Source organism: Oryx dammah, unplaced genomic scaffold (genome assembly GCF_014754425.2).
Source record: "Oryx dammah isolate SB20612 unplaced genomic scaffold, SCBI_Odam_1.1 HiC_scaffold_23, whole genome shotgun sequence".
NCBI lineage: Eukaryota > Metazoa > Chordata > Mammalia > Artiodactyla > Bovidae > Oryx > Oryx dammah.
Window position 1 is genome coordinate 38,636,448 of NW_024070207.1, and position 26,782 is coordinate 38,663,229.

Here is a 26,782-nt window from a genome sequence, read left to right on the forward strand (position 1 = left end):
CTAGTTTGCATCCCACCAACAGTGTAAGAGGGTTCCCTTTTCTCCACACCTTCTCCAGCATTTATTGCTTGTAGACTTTTGGATAGCAGCCATTCTGACTGGCGTGAAATGGTAACTCATTGTGGTTTTGATTTGCATTTCTCTGATAATGAGTGATGTTGAGCATCTTTTCATGAGGAACATTGTTTTTAAAAGAGAGCAATCACCTTGAAGTGCTGATGATTCTAAATTTGGGGATCACATACAGATATCAGTGGTTTTTACATGACATTTACATATGAAGACATTCTTAATGAAAAATATATTCTATACTGTTTAGCATAACACTGGCTGAAAAATATTCCACTATGTGTGCTGTTATAGGGCTGCAATTGAAATTCCAGTCGCTTTTGGAAAATGCTCAACATTTTTGAAGCTATTTCCTACCAATGAGTTTATCACACAATATATAGAACCCAACTGGCCACTTTAAATGACTCTAGAAGGCAATTGTATATCAAACTCCTCCATAATGGATTTTTTAAAATTGTTAAAGAAACTCATCAATCCTCAGTAATCATTTTAAAGTAAAACTGATTCACTCATAACTAAGCTACTGCTGCCCTGGCTCCCACAACAGAAGCCATGACCATGAATAACTCCAATTCACCCCCAATTCTGGAAGTGCTAATTACCTCCAGGGATGCTACACGGGCAGCTGAAAAGCCGGATGACCACAAGCAATTAGCCAATCAATTTCGCTTCAAATTGCCCCCAACACAATTGGCAGAAAGCCATACATGGAGTTTAAATGGCAGTCACCTATTTGAGAGGCAACAAAAGGTTTTAGCCTCCCACACTACATTAATATCCGCCATGATGCCTAAAATTACCACCATCCTAATCACAAGTTGGGATTTCAGCCCTGCTCAGAAAGCAAACAGATTACTCATTGTTGAATACATTTTAGTCCATTAGCACCCATTAGCATACTAAGTAGGTGTCACCTAGGAAAACTGAGGGCAGTGTTCTGAAGGGATGGGAAGGAGAGTCAGCCCAGCATAGGAAAAGGTGACAAAGAAAAGAGCATTTGGGAAACACTGGTGAGGGGGGACCAGAAAACAAAGCCCCTCTGGTTCCCATATTCCTTGAAGGGGAAAAGTAGGTGGCTGTCACAGATAATAATCTCATCAGTCTAACATCAGTCTCAAGCAGGATTTCAGAACACAGCATCAAGCAGATTTGTGAGCAAAGAAATAAGCAATCACAAGAAGCTGGCATAGTTTTACAAGAACAAGTCATGCCAGAGCAACCTCATTTCCTTTTATGATGGGAGTATTGGACTGAAAACTAAGGGAAAACAGTGGATATACTGCTTCTGGATTTCAAGAGGGTTGAGAACAAAGTGAACAGTCATGTCCAAGACAGATTATTAGAGATTGGAAAGAATACTGCTAGCTAGTTCCTTCGCTGCTTTAATGGCTGTATCCAAAGGTGCTAGTTAATAGACTAATATCAATCCAAAAGGAAATTTCTGATGGGGAACCTACGTGATCTGCTCTGCTCAACATTTTTATCAATGGCTAGTATGATGGCATAATGGTACACTGATCAAATTTACAAACTGCATGAAGCTGGAAGGCACAGTTAACTCATTTTGAAATCCTAGTGATCTCAACAGGCTACACTTTTAGCTGAAATTTGACAAGATATTATTATATTATAAGACCAACACCCAAACATGGGATGAAGGCTGATGACATCAATTTGGAGAATTTTGCTTGACTTTAAGATCAACACTCATTGACTCAATAGTGTCTTAGGCTGGCTGCCTCAATAAAAGAATCATATGTAGACCAGGAGGAGAAGGAGACGACCGAGGATTAAATGGCTGGATAGCATCACGGACACGATGGACGTGAGTCTGGGTGAACCCTGGGAGATGGTAATGAACAGGGAGGCCTGGCGTGCTGCGATTCATGGGGTCACAAAGAGTCGGACACGACTGAGCGAATGAACTGAACTAACTGATGTAGACCATAGGAGGTGGAGGCTACTCTGTGCTCTGTATTGGGCAATTCTGGGCACTGCAATTTAGGGGACTAGTCACCAAATAGAAGCTTATCCACATGAGAGTGACTAGTATGGCAAAAGAGTTACAAGGAGATTGACTTTGCCCCAAACTAACATAAAAACTAGCAATTAAAGCTGACCAAAAATCAAACGGGCTGCTTCTTAAAGGGCAGGATTCCTTCATCAGAGGAGGTTTTCACTCCAAGACCAAATGATAACTGGCTCAGAATACATTGTACAGAGGAGTCACACGAAGGCAGGAGGGCTGCATTTGATGGACCTCTAATGCTCCCTATCAACTCTGAGATACTGTGACATTATAGAACCACCTTCCTTAATTTATAGAACTGAAAAAGGACACAGAACAAAAACCAAACCTCTTGGTAGTGAATTAACACAGGAAAAAATATTCTGAACCCAGAAGAGAGACTACAAAAATAGCAGACAATCCCCATGCTTTCTTGCTCCAAACTCCTTAGCTGTAGGGGTCTTGTTTGCATGGATAGCTTGGAGGTTTAAAATAACTTCACTTGGGTGGCTGAGATGTTTGTCATGAGGATGAGGAGGGTAAAGAGAATCAAATGGTGATGTGTAAACAACTTATTTCCCTGCCTTCTGTGAAAACAGTTTGATGTTTTTCTATAGACAGTGATTTATATGAAAAGAGACAAAAAACAAACAAACAAAAAACCCAAACAACAAACCCACTTTAAGAATATTATTTGTGAAATGCAACTGAAAGTCCATCTAAGTCAAAGCATCTCTCCTATGAGCCCTTAATTAAGACATAAAAAATAATGGCGAGCATATCCATAAGCAGACAAGACTACATATTTGAGGAGTACAGCTGCATAATCCCATGTGCGTGTCTGAAAATGCACTGCAGTATATGGCATACAGTAGATGCTCCTGAATACTTGTTGACTGGCTAACAAAAACAGAGAAATAAAGTTTTTGAGGCATTTACCAAAAACTGCCCTCAAAATTCCAGCCTATAGTATGACAGCAGGATTTAGAAGACCGTCTTCTACTTGAGACAACTTAACAGGGCTCAGCCATGTTAAGTTGTCCTTGCTGGTCCTTGACTTCTGGGCCACTGAAAGAAGGACAGTCTCCTAGGCAGATTGCTCAGGGTCAGTCCTCTGGAGCAATCAGTTAGGTGCTTCCCCAGTGACATATGGAAAATGCTGGCTCTCTCTGCATGTTGGGAGGTAACACAGAATGTAAAACTGGCCTGTTGCCTCTGGAAATGTTGCCTTGGACCCAAAAGTCCTCCTTCTAGGGATATCCTAGACAGCTTCTGCTCCAGGTATAACTTTTCAAGTGCATGAAAAGATATGACTAAACATATTCCCTTCAGCCCTGTGTGTCAGAGCAAAAAAAGCAAATAACAAACCCAGGTGCCAACAGGAGAGGACATGGATAGGAACATTACACAATTGTTTTTAAAAAGGACAAAACCTTTCAGTACTTATTTTGAAAAACGTCGTAAGATATATGAAGTGAAAAATTATATTGTAAAACAGCACATATGGTATGGTCACATTTACATAGGGAAAAAATTGAGAGTGACTAGTGAGTGTGCATATATACAAACAAAGGCATGGGAAATGGTTTAGGAAGGACACACACATCAAACTGTACCGTATTTCCAGTCAGCATAGCCAGTCAGACAGAGGGAGATGGACAAAAGGGGACTTAGAACTTTTCTATTTTCACTTTTCACTCTCTAGATATTTCTGTATTGCTTTTTTTTTTTTTGCATTAGGCACATCTAAATACTATACACGCTTCTCCATCTCAGAAAATAACATGCATAATTTGAAAATATATCAAAAACTAAGGACTCAAGCTCTTGCCAAGCCTCCACGGACTTCACAGAGGGCCATGGTGAAGGAGTCTAGCCAGACCCACTTAACTTCCCTGCTCCACTCAAGTCATTCCCACTCTCTCTTGAGGGTAAGGGGTTTCAGGGGAGAAAAGTTCTCAGGGTGGTACATAGCCCCAAGTGGAGGGACAATTTATGAATAAGTGACTTTCTTAGAAAGTCAAAACCCAGGGAGAATCAACAATCCTGTCTCATTAGAACCCTTTCTCAAAGCCTTCTTGTAATAAACAACAGCAGTTCTCACTATGAAAATTATGTAATGCACCTACCGAACTACTTGACATTGTCGAAGAAAGATGGAGAAAATCTGGCACTTGAGGCAAAAAGAAACTCAGTAAAATGAAGGTGCTGATTCACATAAGCCTCCAGGCAATAAAACCTTGATATGCATGTTCTTTTCTATCCAATCCTCCCAGACACGCTCATTCACAAGTTGTTTAGGAAAAGAAAATGAGACAGCATCAAATAACTAGATTGAATCAACAAAGCGCCCCTGTAAATCACTCGTGAGTGCTTCTTCGGTTAGACACCAAACACTTTCTGTGCTTCCTGAAAGAAAAGGTTAACATGAAAAAGCACCTCCTGGACCAAGGTCTTCCTCATCAGAATGTGAATGGAAGACAACTCTATCCACAATTTTGTTACCTGGAAAATAGGAACCATGTGTCTCCTGAAAGTATAAATGTTCTGAAGTGTTTAGCTTTATAGAAATATAGAATTATCTGATCCCGGGGTCAACTTAGTGCTTCAAGTCTATCAAAGTGGAAGTGAAAGTCACTCAGTCATGTCAGACTCTGTGACCCCATGGACTACACAGTCCATGGAAATCTCCAGGCCCGAATAGTGGAGTGGGTAGCCTTTCCCTTCTCCAGGGGATCAAACCCAGGTCTCCCACATTGCAGGCAGCTTCTTCACCAGCTGAGCTATAAGGGAAGCCCAAGAATACTGGAGTGGGTAGCCTATCCCTTCTCCAGTGTATTTTACCGACCCAAGAATCGAACTGGGGTCTCCTGCATTGCAGGCAGATTCTTTACCAAGTGAGCAATCAGGGAAGCCTCGAAGTCTATCAAAAGTGCCTGATGGTGCATTTTCAGCTTCAAACTTTAATTTGGACTTTATGAAATCCAAATTATTTTTAAAAGTAATTTTAAAAAGAGCCATAGAAGGCTCCCTGGTGAAGGCAGTACTTGAGGCAAAAGACAGTATAGAGCAGAGACTGAGAACCCAGGCTCTCAAGTGTGTCTGGGTTTGAAATTTCAGCTCTGGTACACAATAGCTTTGTGATCATTGGCAACTTACTGAACATCTGTAAAACATGGTATTAATAATATCTACACTTCATATGACTTCCCTGATGGCTCAGACAGTAAAGCGTCTGTCTACAATGTGGGAGACCTGGGTTCGATCCCTGGGTCGGGAAGTTCCCTGGAGAAGGAAATGGCAACCCACTCCAGTACTCTTGCCTAGAAAATCCCATGGACAGAGGAGCCTGGTGTCCATGGGGTCGCAAAGAGTCGGACACAACTGAGCGACCTCACTTACTTACTTACACTTCATATGGTTGCTGTGAGGATTCGATGACTTAATGGATATAATGAGCTTAGAATAGTATTATACTTGGTAGATAGTAGACAACTATTAGATTAAATATTTAAATTAAATAAGTTAATATTGGCTAGTATTATATCGTTAACGAAGCAGACCAGAGATAAACAAGGTACTATGGGACACAGAAGAAGGTAACATAATCCAGCGGAGGGGGTAGACAGGGAAGGTTTCTTAAAAGAAATGATATCTGAGTTACTTCTTAAAAACTGATAGACACTAGAGGAAGGATATAAAACTGGAGGCAGAGAGATTAGTTACAAAGTGGTTTAAAAGTCCAGACTAGAGCTAAGCATTGAAACCAGGGCAGTGATGATAAAGATAGTGAAGAGGAATAACTAGCAGGATTTGGTGGTGACTGGCTGCAGGGAAGAGAAATCAGGAAGGAGTGGGCAGATGCCAGCACCTGAGCAAGTTGCTTATCCTCTCTGGACTTCAGTTTTCCTCATCCATAAAATGGAGATAATACCACCTACCTAACAGGATTACTGTAAGTAAATCAATTTTATTTTAAAACCCATAACATAGTGGGGACTTCCCTGGTGGCTCAGACAGTGAAGAATCTGCCTGCAATGCAGGAGACATGGGTTTGATCCCTCGGTCAAGAAGATCCCCGGGAGAAGAGAATGGCAACTGACTCTAATAGTCTTGTCTGGAGAATTCCATGGACAGAGGAGCCTGGCAGGCTATAGCCCATGGGGCGACAAAGACTCAGACATGACTGAGCTACTAACACTAACATAGTTGCACCCAGTAGACTATTATATGGAAACTCTATTGTTATAATTATTATTAAAAATAACTACAGCATTGGCTCAGATGGTAACGAATCTGCCTGCAATGCAGGAGACCCAGGTTGGATCCCTGGGTGGGGATGATCCCCTGGAGAAGGGAATGGCTACCCACTCCAGTATTCTTGCCTGGAGAATTCCATGGACAGAGGAGCCTGGTGGGCTACAGTCCTTAGGGTCGCAAAGAGTCGGACACAGCTGAGTGACTGACACTGGAACAGGCCCCTAGATGATAACTAGGCCAAGAAGCTCAGGATCAGGAAGAGACTTGCCCAGTGATACACTATCTGCTTAGTGGCAGAGCCATAAACAAAAACCTCTTATCTTCTGCATCCTAGTCAATGGCTGTTTTTTTTTTTCTTTCCTTCCCACTGTATCATTCCAAGTGACTGGCTAGAGATGCTCTCCTCCCAAAGATAATGGTGAGATCACCCACATGGTTAGCAGTCTTCTCCTTCCAGTGCCAGCAATGAATAAGATTCTAAAACAGACTGGAAGACTACCTCCTTCTACTCACTGTAAAAACTGCCCATACTTCCTCATCTGGTAGTTTTTCTCTCATCTCTCTTCATGAAAATAGAAAGTTCAGTGTACATAACAAAGTTGAATCCACCTTGCTATTTCTACAGATGTTGGGACTTTAACTGTATCACTTCCCAAGAGAATTAAATGGTATACAGTAGCTTCATTATGATCAGAACAAACACAGCTGGGCTCCTAAATGGTGCAACTCCTCCAATGCCTCTCCTGGGCTTTAGTTTTGCTATTGCTATTTTATTTCTTTAAGGAATGTTTATTGCACTCAGTTGACAAACATGAGTAAAGTTTCTAATTCTACAGACCAAAATACAGCCCTTCTTAAAAAGCAATATAGGTGAGGACAAAGTAACTACATTTGAGAAAGTAGATGGGAGGCAACATTTGAAATAATAGTTCTTCCCTCAAGCCAAGTTGGAATCTGAGTGGTAGCAGAATATGCCAACGATCAGTACTGAAATGGGTATTATTAAATCTGGGAATTCTAACTTAAGTGCCGTTAAAATAACTGAGGCTACTTACTTAAGTCCATTAAATAATCAGAACTTTGAATCTATTTATTCAGACTAGGATTCTTCATAGAATCAGATTACAGGAGAATGAAATCTAGAGATTAGTCAGCCTTGTGGTTCTCAACTGTTTGAGGTACATAGACCCCCAAATCTGATTTGAGATATGTGCTCTCTCTTCCAAAAAAGTCACATATACAAAACATTTTATATACAATTTCAGGGGTTTTGTGAATCCCCTGCAACCTGTCCAGTTAAAAGACCAATGTGGTAATCTACTCACCTCTTTGGACAGACAATCTACACTTCAGAAAGGTTAACTTGATCAAGTTCCATTAAGAAAATAGCCCTAAATTTTAAAATGTGAATTACACATAACAACTCTAATTTGTAATAGCCCCTTACATGAATGAGTGTACAGTGCTGTTTGGTTTAATATGCAATTTTATATATACATCTTCATATTCTCCTAAATAAGATAGATTGGAAAAGAAGCTGCTCCATTTTATAGATGAGAACCCAAGGTTTAGAGATATTAAAGTTCCACCAGCATGTGTTGAGAATCTATTATGTGCATCTACCCACTCAGTTAGGAGGCAGAGATACAAAGATAGGCTCAAAGAAGATACTCAAGGAGCGTCAGTTCAGTGAAGGGGACAGAAATCCTCCTCCTTCATCCAAAGCACATCATTTCTAGTTTGGCCAGGTGACAATAGTTGTAAAGAATCCTCCTGCCAATGCAGGCGATACAGGAGACGCAAGTTCGATCCCCGGGTTGGGACGATCCCCTGGACAAGGGCATGGCAACCCACTCCAGTATTCTTGCCTGGAGAACCCCATGGACAGAGGAGCCTGGTGGGCTACAGTCTATGGGGTCACAAAGAGTCGGACACGACTGCAGTGACTTAGCACAGCACAGCATACAGGAAGGGAGCATGGAGCAGGCAGGCCTGAGCAAGGTGGCAGAGAGACCTGCAAGCTTGACAAAAGATCCACGCTGGCTGCAGGTCCCAAAGCTAGAATGACCAAGGTGGAATAGGAACCTATATGTTTGGGTCCTAAGGCTGGTATTTCCCCATGGGATGAGCTTCCCAAGGACTTTGAAATAAGATGAGCCTGAAAAATCATTCCTGGGAGCACAGCTTCAGTCACATCAGGAATAAATCCACCTAACTCTTCAATTTTCAGTAAGTGTCACTCTCAGTTAGTACATGCTCAGTACCTGTAAATCTGCTTTAGCACAGGAAAATTAATTAGCCGATTCAACTTAAACATGAGATAATTAAGTATGTAAACCTGAAACAGTTTCTTCCTACGAGTGACCGTATTACTATACTCAAATGTTCTCCCTCCATGCTTTTCCATTTTCTAATCTTGCTTCCTTTGTGTTTTGCTTTGGCTCTAACTATTTCTCTTTTCTTTACTGTTATGCTGGTAATCAGGGCCTCTCAATGGCTGGGTAGAAAAAAAAAAGAAAACAAAAGTGATTCTTAGAGAGCCCATACAACTCTATTCTAAGTACAAAGCCACATTTTTACTATAGTTTCACTGTCTGTATTAAAGATGTCTGGAAAAAGAATAATAAGTGTGCAGTGGGGGTTGGTAATAGCTGCATGGGTTGACACAGAGAGGATTGTTCAGCTATATTTTAAATGTTTTTCTTCTTGTCTTCTCGCCCTGACCTCGCACTGCCCGTGGCCCATTCCCCCACCCTCCTCAACCCATCCCCTAAAATGTCCTGAGCATTTTTGAATCATGATGAATTATTTCCCTTTTCAGAGTCTCTGGAGCTATATTTGTAGCACTGTATTTAATATGATTTGCAGTACACATGTTTAATTTGAATATTGCTCATTTATCAGTACTGAGTATATTTTAAGTTTGTTGAATCCTTTATTTTTTTAATGACCTCTGGAGGACAAAATTTTCTGTGGGTAAGATTATCAGGATATAATGTAAGACATAGAAGAGTTTTGATTTATAAAATTGGCTTCCATATAATTTTTCAGCACGACACGGGTTCAATACCTGTGTCAGGAAGATCCTCTAGAGAAGGAGATGGCAACCCACTCGAGTAGTCTTGCCTGGGAAATCCCATGGACAGAGGAGCCTGGTGGGCTACAGTCCATGGGGTCACAAACAGTCAGACATGACTGTTATGCACACACGCAAATATCTATTGTATCAAGTCAGACCTACTCACTAAAGGCCTAAATGATAACACTAAACTTAATGATAATCATAAGTTTATCATACATTTGTATGACAACTAAAGCATTATCTTATTTGTGTCTCAAAACAATTTGAGATTTAGAAAAGACTAAGATTATCCCCATTTTACAGACAAAGAAAATGAGGCTCAAACAGGTTAAGTGGTTAGTCCAAGGTCACACAGCTTCCACATGACAGAAATGGAACAAGAAATCAAAGGTAAAAGTTTTTCACATATGCTTAAACCCCTAGGATAAAAAATATCACAGCTCTCTCACCTTGACTTAAAAGTGTTAACAACGGCTTGTGAAAAATGAAAAGCCTTGAAGGAAGGCAGAATAAAAATCTAAGAGACAATCACTGATCTTTTATCTTCTAGACTTCAAGCTGAATCAAGTTCTTAAAAAAAAAAAAAACCAATAAAGCCCAGACATTTTCATCATAACAAAATAAATAATTCAGTCAGGCTTTAGAGGACTCCTGCATTATGATTGGCTATTTGATATATTTGTGACTTAGCCGCCACTAAACTGATTAAAGCTAACCTCATTGACGCAGTTATGTCGACAGAACCTGTGACACTGACAGTTACGAATGGAAAGTGTAAATAACAATAAATAACCTGAAGCTTCCACATTTATTCCTAATGGAGGATTTAGCACTTTCAAAAGTCAAATGCCTGATAGGCTAAAAATTACAGCTTTGGTCTATCTGGCGCCAAAGAAACTATTGAAATTCATCACTGTCCTCTCTTTAGGAAAATCTCCACAGACCCTCAGGTTCTTCCAGGCAGACAGGCAACTTTGACTTAAAAACAAAACAACTCCGATTCTCTAAGCTGCAAGCAGCTGTAGAAATTATCTGGTCTAACCCCACATTTCATATATGAGAAAATGAACAAAGGCCCAGAGAAATGAAATTAATTGCCTAAGGTCATCCAGTGAGTCATGATGGAGTCAGAGCTACAAGCTGCTATCTTCTTATTCCCAGTCCAATGCTCTTGTCACTAGACCACACAACAGGGAGAAATCTCCACCCAGGATACACAGGCAGCCTGCCTGCCTCCTCCCTCTCTCTCTCTCTCTCTGTCTCACACACACACTTATACACACAGACATCAAATATGAATAATAATGGACCTATAAAGATAATTAAGTCCATATTCTCTGTGCTGAATTTCTATTGGTCTTAACAGAAACAGATCAAGGACTCTCAGATGTAAAATTATATGCAATTTTTCAAGTCCACCTCATGATTACCAATTAACACCCTATTTTAAGGCATACCTGAAAATAACATGTACACTCTCTGCTTTATCACTAGCATTGCTTTTAATGAGTGCAGTATGATTCCATTTTTGTAAGAAAATCTACATATGTGTATTTGAATATATGCAGAGAGAAAGCCAGAAAACTTATGGTCATCTCTAGGTGTTAGGATTCTGGGTGGTATTTATATCCTATTTTATATTTACCAATATTTACCAATTTTTCTTTCAAAACAAACACCTATAATTTATGTAGTATCAACGGGATAGCAGAAAAGGAATAATATTAGAAATGTTACAATATTCAGACATATAAACTCTTGGTATTTTTCAGGATCCAAAATACCTTCACAACCTCAATGCATGGTCAACTAGGTTAATAACATAAAATATGCTCAATTAGAATTTCCTTCCTGGGAAACTAAAAAGCCTTTGAATCTGGTCATCATCCCTTTCCATGTGTACATTTGGTCTATAGAATATGGAAAGCAATTTATTAAGTTATTGTCCCCAGAGGGCCTCTCATCCAAATTTAGGAGTGGCTAGCTCAACAAGCAGGATGTTGTCCTGGAACATCTTCACTAAATTGATCTGATAAAGGAAAGGATAGTTTAAGTTAGTTAAGTGTGATTAACAACTACTTTCCAAGAATAACAAACATCAGCTAACATTTACTGGGCACTTGCTGTATACTAAGCACTATTCTAAGTTAAGTTTTACAAGCATCATATCATTTACTTCTCACAACAATTGTGTGTGTGGTTAGGTCCTATTATTTATTATCCCTGTTTAAGGAAATTGAGGCTTAGAGAGGTTAAGTGTGCTCCCCTAGGTAACAAGATTCAAGCTCAAAGTCAATTTGTTCCAGAATCTATTCTCTTAAACACTACACTACTTTTTATTATTTTTTTCCATACCTGGAGTAACTCTAAATCACTGCTAATAAAGTGTTTCTAAGTAGAGTTTCTATCAGATTTGCTTTAATAAGCAAAGCTCATTATAATTAGCAGCCCCAATTAATGGGCTTGCTCAAGTCCTTCAAGCAAATTAAACATGCCTTCCTACAAATCTTATATACACTATTAATTTGTTTAGCAGATTCTTTTGTAAACTTCAGTCCAAGTCAAATTATCACAATATTCAAATTAACAGAGCCAAAAGTTAATGAGAGTTCACTCTAGATCATTAATTTTTACAAAATATTTACCTCCTGCCTTGCCTTCACTTCTGCCATTTCAGCACTTACTGCTACGCTTACAGTTACACTTACAGCACTGTACAGATGTATGTCTGCATTATTATAGTTTCCATATAACGGGCTTCTGACCACTTTCAAAATAAAAAGGAAAAGCCCAACTGTGGTCCTGCTTTATTTGTGGGACATTTCTAACATAGTCTCTAAAGAACTATGCTTTAATAATTTGTTAAAAACCTAGTCTAATGCCAAATAAATATACAATAGAAGAAAATGCCCAAGTTGACATATGTAATTAACACTTGCATTCAATGTTCTTAAACAGTCCTCTCTCTTGTTATGCCAAGTCTGATGGTCCAGAATTCTGGTGCCTAAATTAGTACCAGTCCACCCCACTCCCCAAACAAATAAGCATAATTAGACTGCTTCTGTCTAGCTTCTCTCTCCCATGTACATCGTATAGGCAAAGCTTCAGATCAGTTCTGAGTTCCTTATTTTGACTAATACAGGTCACCTTCTCAACCCTCCCATGTTTACATTTACACAAAAGAAAAAATAACAAGAGTGCCACAAAACTTCAACTGGAAATGCTTGAAAATATAATCAGTGAACATAAAGCACATTGAAATCTCTTGAGGAAAAGTGTATACAAACCATACCTTTAAAATATTGAATATTTCTATTAAAGTCTTAATACACCTAGTATAGAAGATATGAGCAGAGAATTCGAGTTCAAGGAGTCCAGGTAAGTGTTTCCTCTAAATAGATTTTATGAGCAAAGAAATGACAGACCCCCATGTTTCTCTAACACTGTCGTGCCCACATTTTAACTAGGCCAAGAAAGAGAGGCCCTGTGTGGTATGGCTAACTACTTATGGGAGTGATTTCACCATACAACTATAGCAAATTTATTTCAGTTCCAGATATCACTTTCCCCATTAACTCAGGAGACCAAAGGAGCATAACCGCCTTCCTTTCATCCCTGTCAAACTCAGCAAGTTTCTCAGGAAGCAAATACTATTTAAATCATTTTCATAATTCTAAAATGCCTGTAAGACAAGCCCAGGGTCTAATTATGCCACTTAAATTTGTTGAAGATGTTTGGGTTTTTCTTTTTTTAATTTCAATACCGAAAGAGCCCAAGGGTTTAAAGCCCTAATAATCTAATAAACTTTGCTAAGTGAACATTGTAACAGATACGCCTGGATGGGATTTTGTAAATACCAGACAATTTCCCCTGATCTTTATCAGGGAAAAGAAGTCTAAATCTTTGGCAGGAAGAAATTAAATGTAGTGCAAAATAATAACATCTGGCCAGATTGTGTTTGTCAGAGTAGCAGCCCCTTTAGATGTCAGCCTGAAAAGTACTAAAATGAACTCTGAAGGGGGTGTGTGCGATTCTTTATGAGGCAATAGGAAAGGCTGCCATGCTGCCACAGAATACTCGGGGTACAATTAACTCGCCAGAGTATGTCCCTACAGAGAATCGTTTCACATCAATGGAATTTGAAGCCTTATGCCAAATAAAATTTGGGGGCCATTCTTGAGGCATTTTGTTTATTTCTCCATTACTGTACAGATTCCTAACAGCACTTTCTATTTCTCAAAACTCTCTACGATCATTTTTATCACTTCATAAATCTTATTTTTATCTTCTACCTCCAAGGGAGACAGTGTGGCTCAATGAAAAGAGCAATGACTTTAAAGCTAGAAACTTAATGCTGCCACTTACTGGTTATGTGGCCTTGGGCAGATTGCTTAATGGCTCCGAACTCCAGGTTCCATGTCTGTGAAATGGGGATAATAATACCTAGCCATATCACTACCATAAGGAAGATTAATCAAACCTAGTATACAGTCTTTCAGTAAACTTAGTTAACCTTGCTTCTCCTTCATGTAAGTGACCCAGACGAGTTCAAATGTCTAACCTCACAAATGTCTAAGCAGCTATCCAGAGGCCTCTGACCTTCAAGAAGGCTTAAGTTATGCAAGTATACACTATCTTCCCCTCCCATCAAAATACAAACAAAAGCCTTCAAGGTTATATTTGAAATAATATGTGTATCATTTAAGCCTCTTCTTCCACTATCACCCATCTCAACCATCTGGCAGAGATTGCCAGAAAGAACATACTTTGTTTTTCTACTAATGATTACTTTGATGCATGAGATAGCTTAATTGTTTTTCCTCTGATTTTTTTAAGCTGGCATTTAGAGAGGGAGAATTCTGGTCATAATTTTTTTAAGAAAAAGGTTTTCCTAATAAACAACTCTCTCCAGAATATGTACCACAAAACAATGCTAAATTGCTGATTTATCTGATAGGCCAGTGTGTCTGTTTCAAATGTTAATTGCTAGAAAGAGTACTGTTTTTCCAGTCCCCAAGAAATACGAGTGTGGACAGAAGGCTTTGGGTTTTCTCCCACCTACTGCTCTGTTGGACAGGAACAGGCACTTTGGCCTCACTGAATGAGTTTCTTTAGCTACCCTTCATGGGCTGGGCATGTGGGAGTAAACACGCATACTACTTCAAAGAATAGTTCCAGGGCCCATTTTCCCAGCTGGGAAGGTGGGAAGGGTGCCCAGAATCCATGCTCCAGGCCGAGACTGGTGGCAGGCAACATTTCACCACCCTCCCAGGGCCTTTCCAGCTACCAGAGCACAGACTTCAGTGCAATTCTAGACCAAGATTATATCCTAGTAAATGGTCAGAAAGGTCTCAAATTCACAGGGGAAAAAGGCAATGCTGATAGCAGTACTATAAACAGGAACTCATTCAGACTAATGGTCAGTGTCAAAGATAACTGCATAACAACAACAATAATCCTTTAAACTTTTCAAAGCATTTTTATATACATTACCTCTTTTGGTCCTCAAAAGCTCTGGCAAGTTGGTAGATGCGGTGTTATCACACACATAAGAAAACAAATTCAGACACTTTAAATTACTTACCAATTTTTACACAGCTACTGTCAGAATAGGAAATAGAACATATTTTTGATTCACCTAAGGCTAACATCAATTAGGCAAAATCCAAAGGCTATATTGAAAGCCTAAGGAAGATATTGATACATTTGACTGGAAGTGTTTTTAAAGCACCATAAAAAATGAATATTGAATTAACAAATCAGTAAAATCAATATAACATATAAAATGGGTTATGATCCTAAATATATAAAGAGCTCTTAAAAATCAATAAGAAAAGGGCATTTCAATAAGAACAATGAATAGCTAAATTTTTTAAAAGATAAAAAAATATTAATGAGAAAAATCACAAAATAAAAAGTACAAATGATCAACAAAGTTTCCTGATAAGAAAAGAGTACTATTTCTTCACCTAAACTGGGGTTATTCTAAAAGGGCAAATGGTCAGGAAAATGGACGTTCATACATTGCTAACAAAGAGTGAGAAGAGATACAACTTGATGGAAATCAAATAGGCAATAAATGTGAGAAACCTTAAAAACTGCATAAGCCCCTGACCCAGCAATTCCAGTTCCAGGAATTCATCCTAAGGAAATAAAGATATGCATAAATACTTACTTACACGGACATTATTTTACTATGGTCTACTGAAAGCAACCTGAATTTCTAACGACAGAGAGTTGGATTAATAACATATGAGAAAATAGCATGACTAAGTACTAGGTAACCTCTAAATATTCTATTACTATTATATTATACAAATATTTACATGGAAAGATGGTTATACTGCATTACTTGAAAGAGCAGTGTTATCCATTTTTTAAATATATACATACCTATATCTGTACAATACTGAACAAAAGTATGTTAAATTATATACTAAAACATTAATAGTAGTTATCCTCTGGGGGATAGAATGTGGGTCATTTTATTTTCTACTGTTTCATTTCTTTGTGGTTTTTTTCATTTTATCTAATAAACATGTATATTCATTTGTATACTAAAAACTTATTTAAAAAAAGAATATTCTCAAACAAAGTTTGCTGTATTAAAGTGCCCACAGTAATCAAGAATGACATATAAGAGTGTATCTGGAAAAGGTGATCGATGCCACCATTCTTGTTATTCTTGGTCACAAGATGTACATCTTTGGCTTTGCACTTTGTTCACTGTTCTCTGTGAAGAGGTTAGGCTGGAGGAAAAGACCAGCCAGGGAATGGTGAGGCTAGATGCAGAGGCTGAGGCTCAGGTAAACATAAGACATTTCATCTCAATGGGAAAGCATCAATCCACTATCTAGACTTTTAAGATCTTACATCTGAGTAGACTTCAAAACCTAGGAATAAATGCTGTAGGCAATAGCTTATACTTTTCTGTCCATCTGGTCATCATGGTAGTGATTACAGAGGAAGTGGAAGAGACAGTAACCTGCTTCTATTAATATTACTTATTTTAATTGTGCGTATATGTGTATGTTTCTGAAACATTTACTGAGTGTCCGCTATCTCATTGGGGGATACAGGGTTGAGGTAGAATACACATCAGCCCCACCTTCAGAGAGGTTATTCTCTAGTAAAGGAGACTCATGTTAATAAAATAACCATCATATATCACTATCAATTCGGTAAGTGCTAGAAAGAACGAACATAGGATCCCAGGAGAGGGAATACAGTAGAACTTGGTCTAATCTGATAATTATATTTCAGTTAATAGAGTCCAGTACTAATGCTAAAGAACTTCAACCAAAGGAGGGAAGCAAGATAAACATCCATATTTCATCATTTTTGTTCTCCTTCCTCTCCTAATCAACCGGATGAAATCAGAGTCTGCCATTGCTACTTAGATCGAGAGGCTACATTAACTCATTCAGACCACTAGGGGACTATGGAGAAAACATATACTTTTTTTAGTCTTAAGTATACACATACACACAGAGAAAGAATGAAAACACACAGAAATGCTATTTTCTGAAAACATAGTTTTCTCGGAATGACAAGATTATGAGTGGGTATATTAGAGCACTGTATATTAATTAAATGATATTATAACATGAAAAGCATTTTTAATGTATATGTGCCAGGTATGTGACATTCAATACTGCAAAGCAGGTATTATATTTCATACACAATTATGCTTATAAATGTATGAGAAGGAATAACAAAAACAATGGCTACCATGCATTTGGTTCCTATAGACCAGCACAGAGCTGGGTTCTTCTATCCTCACTAGATTTAACCCTCTTTAATTCATGGCTCAGAGAGAAATGACTTGCCCTTGGTTACAAAGAGAGGAGGTAGGAGAGCTGGGACTTAGATTCCAGTCTACCTGAAGCCAGAGCGCATGCCTGTCTCATTACACCCCCACCCCCTGCTTCTTGCCTAGGTGTTTTGCCCTTTCCAAAGGGATAACTACTTTCTAAAGGGCTAGCAAGAAGTCCAGAAAGACTTGTACCTAGTAGGCAATTGATAATGTTTAAAGTTTAGTTTAAATTTACAGAAAGATGTGTACTGATTTACCTAACTCCCTCACTGGCCCTTCTCTTTGATCAAGAGCCACATCTGTCTGGAGAATTCATACAGGCAATCTCTTCCAAGAATCTCTGCCCTCTGGTTGAAATTAATCTCTTCCAACCCCACAGCCCCATACAGAGGTGAATTTCCTATGAAGTTAATGAAACAAACTACAGGAACCCGCACTTGCAAGCCTCCTTCTAGAAGAACCACAGGCATTTTGTTTTTGTACATTTGTCTCCTTTTTCTAAGAGGACCTTCAAATTCTGTAACGTTTGAGCCTTAAAAAACCTGGATCCACTCCTAACCACTAGAGAGAAACCTGCTAACATTTTTCTTACTGAATTTCTCATAGGATGCCTTGTACCCAAATTACTCATGTATTAAAGTCTTGGTTTCTGAAACTTGAGCTATTTGAAAGTAGGCATGAAGTAGTTTTTATCTTTGAATTCTCTATACCTGCCTGCCTTCAGACATGCTAGATACTTGCTCAACAAATGTTACTTAGTTAAATATAATAGAATTCCCATGCAAGAAAGCTAGAACTGGGGAGATTGTCCTTGACCATGAAACAAAATACACAGTGGCTATAAAACACATGGTGATTAAGGGCACAGGGTCTGGAGCTGTATGTCCAGGGTTCAACTCCTGTCTGCTCCATTTATTTATTGGCTATGCAACTTTAGACAAGTTACTTAATCTCTCTAAGCCTCTACTTCCTCAGCAATGAAATGAGGCTAATAATAAATAGTACCAACTTTGTGGGTTCGTGTGAGGTCTAAATGAGATAATATAAGTAAAACACTGAAGAACAGGAAATTTTTCATTCATCTTTCACTGACTTAAATACATATTCAGACAGGAGGTTTGTGATTCTTACTGCAAGCCTTCAATTTCTCTCTTCCACACCAGCTCCACATCTCCTACCTCTGCCACCTAGACTCATTCAAACCCAGCCCAAGTGATCCCAGAGCCTGCCATCTTGAACTTACACTCATTCCACTGCTGAACTGAGAAGCAAGGGAGGAGACTAAAGACATGAAACCCAGTTCAGCTTTTGCAGGTGGCCTGGACGTGAGCTGATGGAGCCTGAAACTAAAATCAGAGAAACAGAGCTACAAGGCAATGGTATGTGATTAATGAGATGACTGAGACCTAGGTAAGGCAAAGGGGAACAGAATGTGGGGAAAAGATGGGAAGAAGTATGAAAGAAGAAGCAAGACCTGATGACTGAATGAAAGAGCAGACAGCAAAAGGAGGAGTACCACGGTGTGCAGCAGCCCCTGGAAGCATCTCACAGTCAATAGAAGGAAAGGTATTTTTCATTTCTGTGATACCATTTCCAGCTTAAAGGCAAATTGTTTGTACCTCCACTGGATTGACAGGAGAATTCAAATCTCTGGAACATATGCTTCATTACTCTGCTATCAGGTAGTACAACTCAGTGAGACAGAAAGAGGAGGAGGAACATATGTTTTCAGAAAGTAAACAAATCCCAGTAGGGAAGGGGAGGGAGTAATCACTCCAGGCAAAAGTGGTATTTTTCCTGGAAGCTTCTAGAGGGCAGGGACAATTTCCTCTAATTTGCTTTGTCAGGCCCACTAGTGAGAAGGTGGGCAGTGATGAAGGCAGCTCCAGGGGGGAATTCAGAACCAAGGGGCACAGGCTGGGGTAAAGGGTTAATCTGCATAATCTCCTCACCCCACTATTGGCCCAAGAACAGTCCCCACCTGCCCACTGATTCATATTTCTAAGCTCCTTTTATTAAACAGTTTTCAGTCTAATGACTGACTTCTAAATCAAGAGAGGACACAGGAAAGGTTTACAACTCTACCCACACCCCCTACCCCCCGGAACTGTCTCTGGCTCTGCTACAGCCACAGAATTTGAAACTGAATTAAATCCAAAAAATTCTTAGTTTAAAACCAAAATAACTTTAAACGCCCAGTTTCCAATTGTTTTTCCAATAGTACTAATAATTAATCACATTTTTTTAAAACTTTATAACCAAAATATCTCTTTGAGTCAACACCATAAAAGTTCACTAATTAAAGCCAGCATCTTCTGGCCTCTGATGAGAATTCACCCTTTTATAATGGGATTACTAGAGCTTTGCTGTACAGATGAGTGGTTTGATTAATAATTTACATTTTTGAGGATATATAACCTCACTCATGGTCATGGTCTGCGTTCCTAAAATTCTCCAATTCAGTTTAATGTTATTACATTTGGTCCTGGCAAATGAATTAAGTCCTGATTAGACATCAGTGTAATTATTCTCTTCTGTATGTTGTTTTTGAAAAAGAAAGGGTTGTGACAGAATGGCCCGCAGTTTGTGCTGAGGATTCACTGCAGCTCAGCATGGGCAGGAGAACTGTCAGAGTAGGCAGCAGGAAAAAATGTGTGAAATGGAGAAAAATTGCTCAGTACTCACTTAAAACCCCCACCACATTATAAAAACTAAATTAACAAATGATTGAATCTCAAAAACATGTTTATCAACATTCAAGCAATTATTTAGTCACATATTAACTGTGAAGGAAAAAAGCTTTGCTTGAATAATGTCCCTAAACAGTTATTTCAAGCAGAATAACTGGAGAAATTGCTCTGAGCTGATGGAAAAGGGTGTTCTAACCAAGGACAATTTTATTTAGGGGGGAGTGGGAGAGACAGGAATCTGACAGAAAAAAAAAAAGAGCAGATGGAAATGGAAAATAAGGGAGCAGAGAAAGAAAAGAAGCACAAAGCACTGCCCCTGCGCCATTCATCTCTTCCATGGAGAACAGGTAGGAGAAAGCCTTCCAACACTGGATGAAGACAGCACTTTTCTTCCTCTCTGCCCTGGTAGAATGGACCAGAAAATACAATGAAAACATGACCTGAACACAACAATGCCTTTGTGATCTAGCCTCTCATTTGTGTGTAAAATACACCAGGTAGGGGCCTTCTGAGAAGATTTCAGAAGCTTAAAAAAGGATTGCTCAAGAAGTATTGGCATTTCAAACAACACAGCTTCATATCTATGAATGCATAAAATAAACCTCTCTTTCAAAGGGCCCTTTGCCTAAGTGCTGTTTCACCTGCGCACTGGAGCTGCTTCAGCATCACCTACACTTGGCAAAAGTTGTTAAATTACATCAGGAACTCCAGCTTTATCTAGGTTACTGTCTGCAATGGTAATGCATCATTTATCTGGCCCATGTGGGGTGAAGCAGCCACAAAAATGAACTGTCTAGATAATATTGCATGTATATAGTGTTTTACAGTTTTCAAGACATTTTCGCATATATTACGTCTACTCCTGATGGAAGCAGGACTGTAATTATTGTCTCCATTTTGCAGATAAGCAAACTGAGGCTATTAGAGTCTAAGTAACCACTCAAAGTCATAAAGCCCATAAACATAAAACCAGAATTTAGATTTTTCTGACTCCAAGTCCAGCGTGTCCTCCTTTGCCTTTCAGCACCAAAAATATTTTTAGCCATTCAAAATGGAAATATTCAGGGGAAAAAATGAACATAACTTGATCTTTCCTTATCAATTCATAGCCATCACTAGGGACATTAGTTGTTGGATCTACTATAACCTAGGGGCTATGAGGCACGTAGCAATATAACCCTCTATAAGATGCTCCCAGCTGCCACATTCAATGAGTGCTTGAGTCACTTTTATGTCCTCTACTCTTACTGTCACTCGTTAACTTCTTGCTCCTCATATGTACTTTCCTCTGGCAGTCTTTCAAAAAAACGCTTCTAGTTAACCGTTTATCTACTAGTGACTAGAAAACTAGAAAATAAAGTTTGTAAAGACTGCGCATAAATGCAGAACAGTAGTAGGCTCTGAACAAGGACCCAGGAGCTCTCAGATGAGTCAACTACATAACCAGGAGCTTCATTTTAGGTGCACAGAGATGTTTGCTGCTTACCCACCATTTCTCCTCTCTGATAGAGAGACTTCCAGTTGTGAGAGAGGCAACTTCCAGAAAAGCAAAGTGTTGCTACATTCTGAAGAGTATTCTCACTCCAAGTCAGTGGAAACTTGGGAAAGACTGGAATCCTCTAACATACAGGAAAAACCTGGACATACCCCAAATATTTCCTGATGGTGTGTGTGTGCTAAGTCACTTCAGCTGTGTCCAACTCTTTATGACCCCATGGACTGCATCCTGCCAGGCTCCTCAGTCCATGGGATTCTCCATGCAAGACTACTAGAGTGGGTTGCCATGCCCTCCTCCAGGGGATCTTCCCGTACAAGTTTAAAATTCTACAAAGAAAGCAGAACTCAAGGCTTGAAGATAGATAGGTGGTGGAGATATGATGAAAAATTCAGAATTCTATCCCATTATTCTTCCCAAGGACCACAAATCCTACAACTTCTCAATTTTGTTTTACCTCAAGCACACTAAGAACAAGGAAAACCATGTCACATGATGGCTTGGAAAAAGCTGGGCATCATTGAGTTTCCTCATCTGTAAAATGGAGACGATTACAGTATGAACTTCATAGGGCTGCTGGGAAAATTGAATGAGAGATAATTATGTAAAAGTAAGCATCATAGAGTAGGCACTTAACAAACTGTTACTATCACTATTATTATTAGCATTATCATCATCATCATCCTCATTATTAGGTAGTGGAGAAGAAAAAAAGAAAAGGAAATCTACTTTAAGTGAAGGGGTTTTTCAAAAAGAATTAATTAAGCAGAAACAAAAAACGATTGTGCTGCCCCATTTTACTTAGCACATCAAAGTAAATTAAATTTAGGAAACGAGGCAATGCAAAGATTGAAAATAAAGAACAACTTTTTTAATGCTTCAATCATTATCAAAACAACATTAGCAGTAGAGCATTCCAACCACTGTAGCAAAGGGCCCCAGGCTCATTTATGAGGGCAAAGGCTTCCTGCAAAAGAAGACATAAACTCCAAATCGAGGCAGTAAGGATTGCTCGTGGAACTGTGCACATATTTGCAGAACGCACTCACTACTTAATACCCCCAATGTGGACTAGTGAAGGAATCCTAAAGACATTGTGGATGTAAGCCAAGATCAAGATGCGCCTTCTTCAACTTCATGTGGTGAAAACAGCTCACATCAAATTTCACAGGAGTGAAGTATTGGAGCAATTTTCTCGATAAATTGTTCTACCAGAATCTTGGGGACGGGGTGTATTTTAGAGAAAAAGCAACTGTGCTCCCAATTTAAATTAATTGGAATACTAAGTAGTTATAAGAAAATAAAGGGAGATACTCTTTTTCTCAGTAATTAATAATACATCTTGTAGCAGTCCCTGATTGTAGTCTTGTCTCTCCAAACAAGGGGACAATCGTACAAAAAGGATTTGGGGCAATGTCTCTACAAGCATAGTATAATTGCCTTGAGGTCTAGGACCATGTTTTATTTTTTTCTTTTGGGGTTTATTTTTTTTGAAGAAAAAATAAGCAGGAAAGGAGTAAGAAGACAGAATGAAACAGATACCAAATGAGTCCATATGGTGGCAAGGCACCAGCCTTGAGAAGGTGGCAGCAGTAATGAGTTTACACATAGTTGTCTCCAGGTACCTTTGCTAGGGTTGTCCCCACAATTTGAGAAATGATGTCTGTGTGTGTGTGTGTGTGTGTGTGTGTGTGTGTGTGTGAGAGAGAGAGAGAGAGAGAGAGAGAGAGAGAGAGAGGACAGCTAATAAATAGGTATTGTCCCCCCAACCATCTATTCATATGACAAATGTTCAACTTCCATTCTAAAGCAGCCGTGGTTGGAAGCTAATCCAAAATCTTGTCAAAACTTTCTCTCCTACTCTTGCACTGTTCCAGAAGTAGAAAACCCAACATGCAAAATGCAGAACTGGATGGAGATATGAATACTGGCATGCAAGGTCCTCAGATGGGCAACCAGCATCAGCTTACTCCGCACTACAACACCAGTGTGATCACGCCACCACCCCGCTCCAGCCAGGAAAAGGTAGCAAGATAACATCTGTGAGCTTGGTTTCTCTGGGAATGAAACAAATCACAAATACTACCTTCTAGAAAGGCACCTTGCCACCCCACAGAGTAAGATTCCGCCTTACTTCAACTCGATTGTCGGCGTCACAACACTTCTTATCACCCCACTTTCACCCAACGAATCAGCTCCAAAACTAATCTGAGAAGTACATGAATGGTACATGTATTTTTAAAATGAGCTTAAATTATTCATTCTTTTGCCAAATTGTTAGTCTCAACAAACTCTTCACAAGAGTCTGACTGCATAAATAGCTTTAACAAATAATTCAAGCTTCTGTATTATACTTCATATAATCAGCCCAATGTCCCCTGAGGCTTTGACCCAAGGAACTGTTGTGAATGTATGTTTTATTAGCTAATTTGAATAATTTTCGTAGCTAATTCTAAGTATTTCGTTACAATAGACAAAATAAGCTATAATCAGCCCACCTTACAATTCAAACAGATTAATTCTTATAAAGGTACCATAAATCAAAAGATTTTGAATGTCAAGGAGTCAGAAGTGGTTTTTTTTTTTTTTCACCTGACCCCAATTCTCTCCTTGTGGGACAAGAAGGCAGCTCATTCCATCTGCTTAAGGAAGGATAGAAGAAACCTCCAATATCCATAATTAACTTTCCTTCACAGAAAGTGGTGTAATGAAGCAGCTAAAAGCAAACGCTCGGCGAGTCAGGCTGTCTAGGTTCAAATCCTACTTTCCTCATTTATTAGTTGTGTGACCTTGGGCAAGTTACTTAACCACTCTGTGCCTTGAGTTTTCATCCATAAAATGGGGAAACTAATAATACTACTTACTTCAAAGGGTTTCCTGTGAGGATCAAACAAGTTAATATATGTAAAACACCTCCAAGAGTACCTAGCATGTAGCACTACCCACATATTTGCTATCACCACTATCGCTCCTAGCTATCCTTTATACACACACATAGTAAGTACTGAGATTCGGAAAGAGAGGAAAGATAGCCACTCACACAGATGACAAAATGTGGAGCCATTAAGCCAATTTCTCTCTCTTAAATGAAAATAGTCCCAGTGGTCAGAAAGAGTTTGTGCATGTTCCACAAATATCCAACTAACTTGTGCAGAAAAGTGGTATTTAAGTAAACTTTTTTGCGTTTTAAACAAGTTTAATGGGATGGTGGAGAAAAAGTACCATTTACTCTTTCTTCAGAGATTTATATCCTTTCCATACAGGTAAACAGGATGTCCTTGGACAATGATTTTTGACAATACTCACCTTCCCAAAGATTGTAATGTGGCTTCTCTAAAAACCATGTTTTTCCTTAACCAGAATCTCTCACTGGGAGGTTTTTGTATCAAGCATTAATACTGGAATGGTAATTTCTCAATTATACTTACCATGTGAAAAGCCCAGTGCCCAAAGAATGATGCCATTGCACAGCACATCTCAAATGATGCCCAGAACTCACCTTGGAAAACTGCAGCATTCTGAATAATTAAGAACTTGAGCTCCATACTTGCAGACTGAAGCAGTTGTTCCATGTTCAATCGTGCTGTTAGTTGATACTTCTCTTCCATCTTTCTTGAGCAGCATGTTGGGCCCTTGGGGAGACACACTTGCAAATCTGATCCTGAAACAAATAAGTTTTTCATGTTTCAGTAAGCAGAATGTCACACACACAAGGCAAATACAGCAAAACAATGCAATTTCTTTTAAAATACAGTAAAATCTTGATTATTTAAAATTACAGTTTATCTTAAATAATCCCTGATTTCTCCCAGTTATCCTTATGACTGCATCTTTTTGAATAACCATGAGAACTTATTGCCTAGGTTTGACTCATAAATTCTGCATAAACTAATTTATAGCACAAAGTATACATCATTGAACACCAATATTTAATTTGCCTGTTAAAAGATCAGTCTTCACTCCTACAATTTCTTTTTCATGACTATAATTTATGAATGAGAACACAACCAAGAAGCAATTTTCAAACTTCCAGTTATGATTACCAAGTGAAATGTATGTCTGGCCAATCCCATGCTGCTAACATTAGCATACAGACAATCACCAAAATGCCTTACAACCCCAACAATTCTAGCTCTATCACAAATGCCAAACTCTTGTTCCTCTGAATTTCTGAGCCACCTCTTCACCACCTCCCAAAGGATGCAGAATGCTTTTTTATTTTTGTATCTTGATAAAGATTTTCCAAATGAATCATCTTCTCGATTATTCCAAAATTAGGGAATCAGAACCTTTTCTTCTCAGTCCTTATTCAATGTGACACTTTGCAGTCCTCACAGTAAACCAATCCCTATTTAAAATTCTCCCCATCTCTTGCTTTAGTGAACCTACTCTGAACCCACACATCCCCATACACCCACAGACACCCCCCTACTGCTATGGCTATTCTTATCTGTCTTTTCTTGCTTCCTATTCTTCTGCCTAACACATACAAGTTGTTGACTCCCTTTCTCATTCTCCATCTCTCTCAACCCCGATGATCTGATATAACTCCTGTGACTGCTGAACTCTCTAATCCTGACTTTACCTCTCTTCTCAGCTCCCAAATCCCACATTTTCAAACTACTCTATGGGAATCTCAAATTCAGCATACTCCAAACTGAATTCAATATATCCCAGAAGCACAAACACAAAGTCTCCTGTATTCTGTATCTCAGTTAACAATTGCCATCTACCAAGTTTCTCAATGATAAAAACCCCTTTTGCTGCTTTCTGCTCTTCACTGGTGACTCAACACATTCCTATATCCCTGGAAGTCATCAGTATGTGAAAGAAAATTGAAGCCATGGAAGTAAGAGTCATTCAACAAATGTTTTATTGGATATCCACTATGTGCCAAGCACTGTGGATATACAGCAGTCCTGTAACAACCCTGCCCCTGGGAGACAACAAACTGCATATGTAAGGCCAAGTAGTGATAAATGCTACAGATTAAAAAAAAAACTAAGTAAAGGGAAAACAAACTGTGATATATACATACAATGGAATACTACTCAGTCATAAAAAGAAATAAACTATTGATACATGTCACCACACAGATGAACCCCTAAAACAATATGCTAGGTGAAAGAAACCTGATTTTAATATTACCTACTGTATGGTGATTGCAGCCATGAAATTAAAAGACACTTACTCCTTGGAAGGAAAGTTATGACCAACCTAGATAGCATATTCAAAAGCAGAGACATTACTTTGCCAACAAAGATCCATCTAGTCAAGGCTATGGTTTTTCCAGTGCTCATGTATGGATGTGAGAGTTGGACTGTGAAGAAAGCTGAGGGCTGAAGAATTGATGCTTTTG

The 26,782-nt window shown here is 38.9% G+C and overlaps 1 protein-coding gene across 1 annotated transcript in view; it reads right to left on the bottom strand.

Annotated features, from left to right (window-relative positions):
• Window positions 1-26,782, bottom strand: part of GPC3 (glypican 3) — a 451,757-nt gene that overhangs the window by 394,694 nt on the left and 30,281 nt on the right. Inside the window, exon 2 of the mRNA XM_040266185.1 lies at window positions 24,923-25,084. Within this exon, the coding sequence (XP_040122119.1) occupies window positions 24,923-25,084 (162 nt within the window). The remainder of the gene's footprint in view (window positions 1-24,922; window positions 25,085-26,782) is intronic.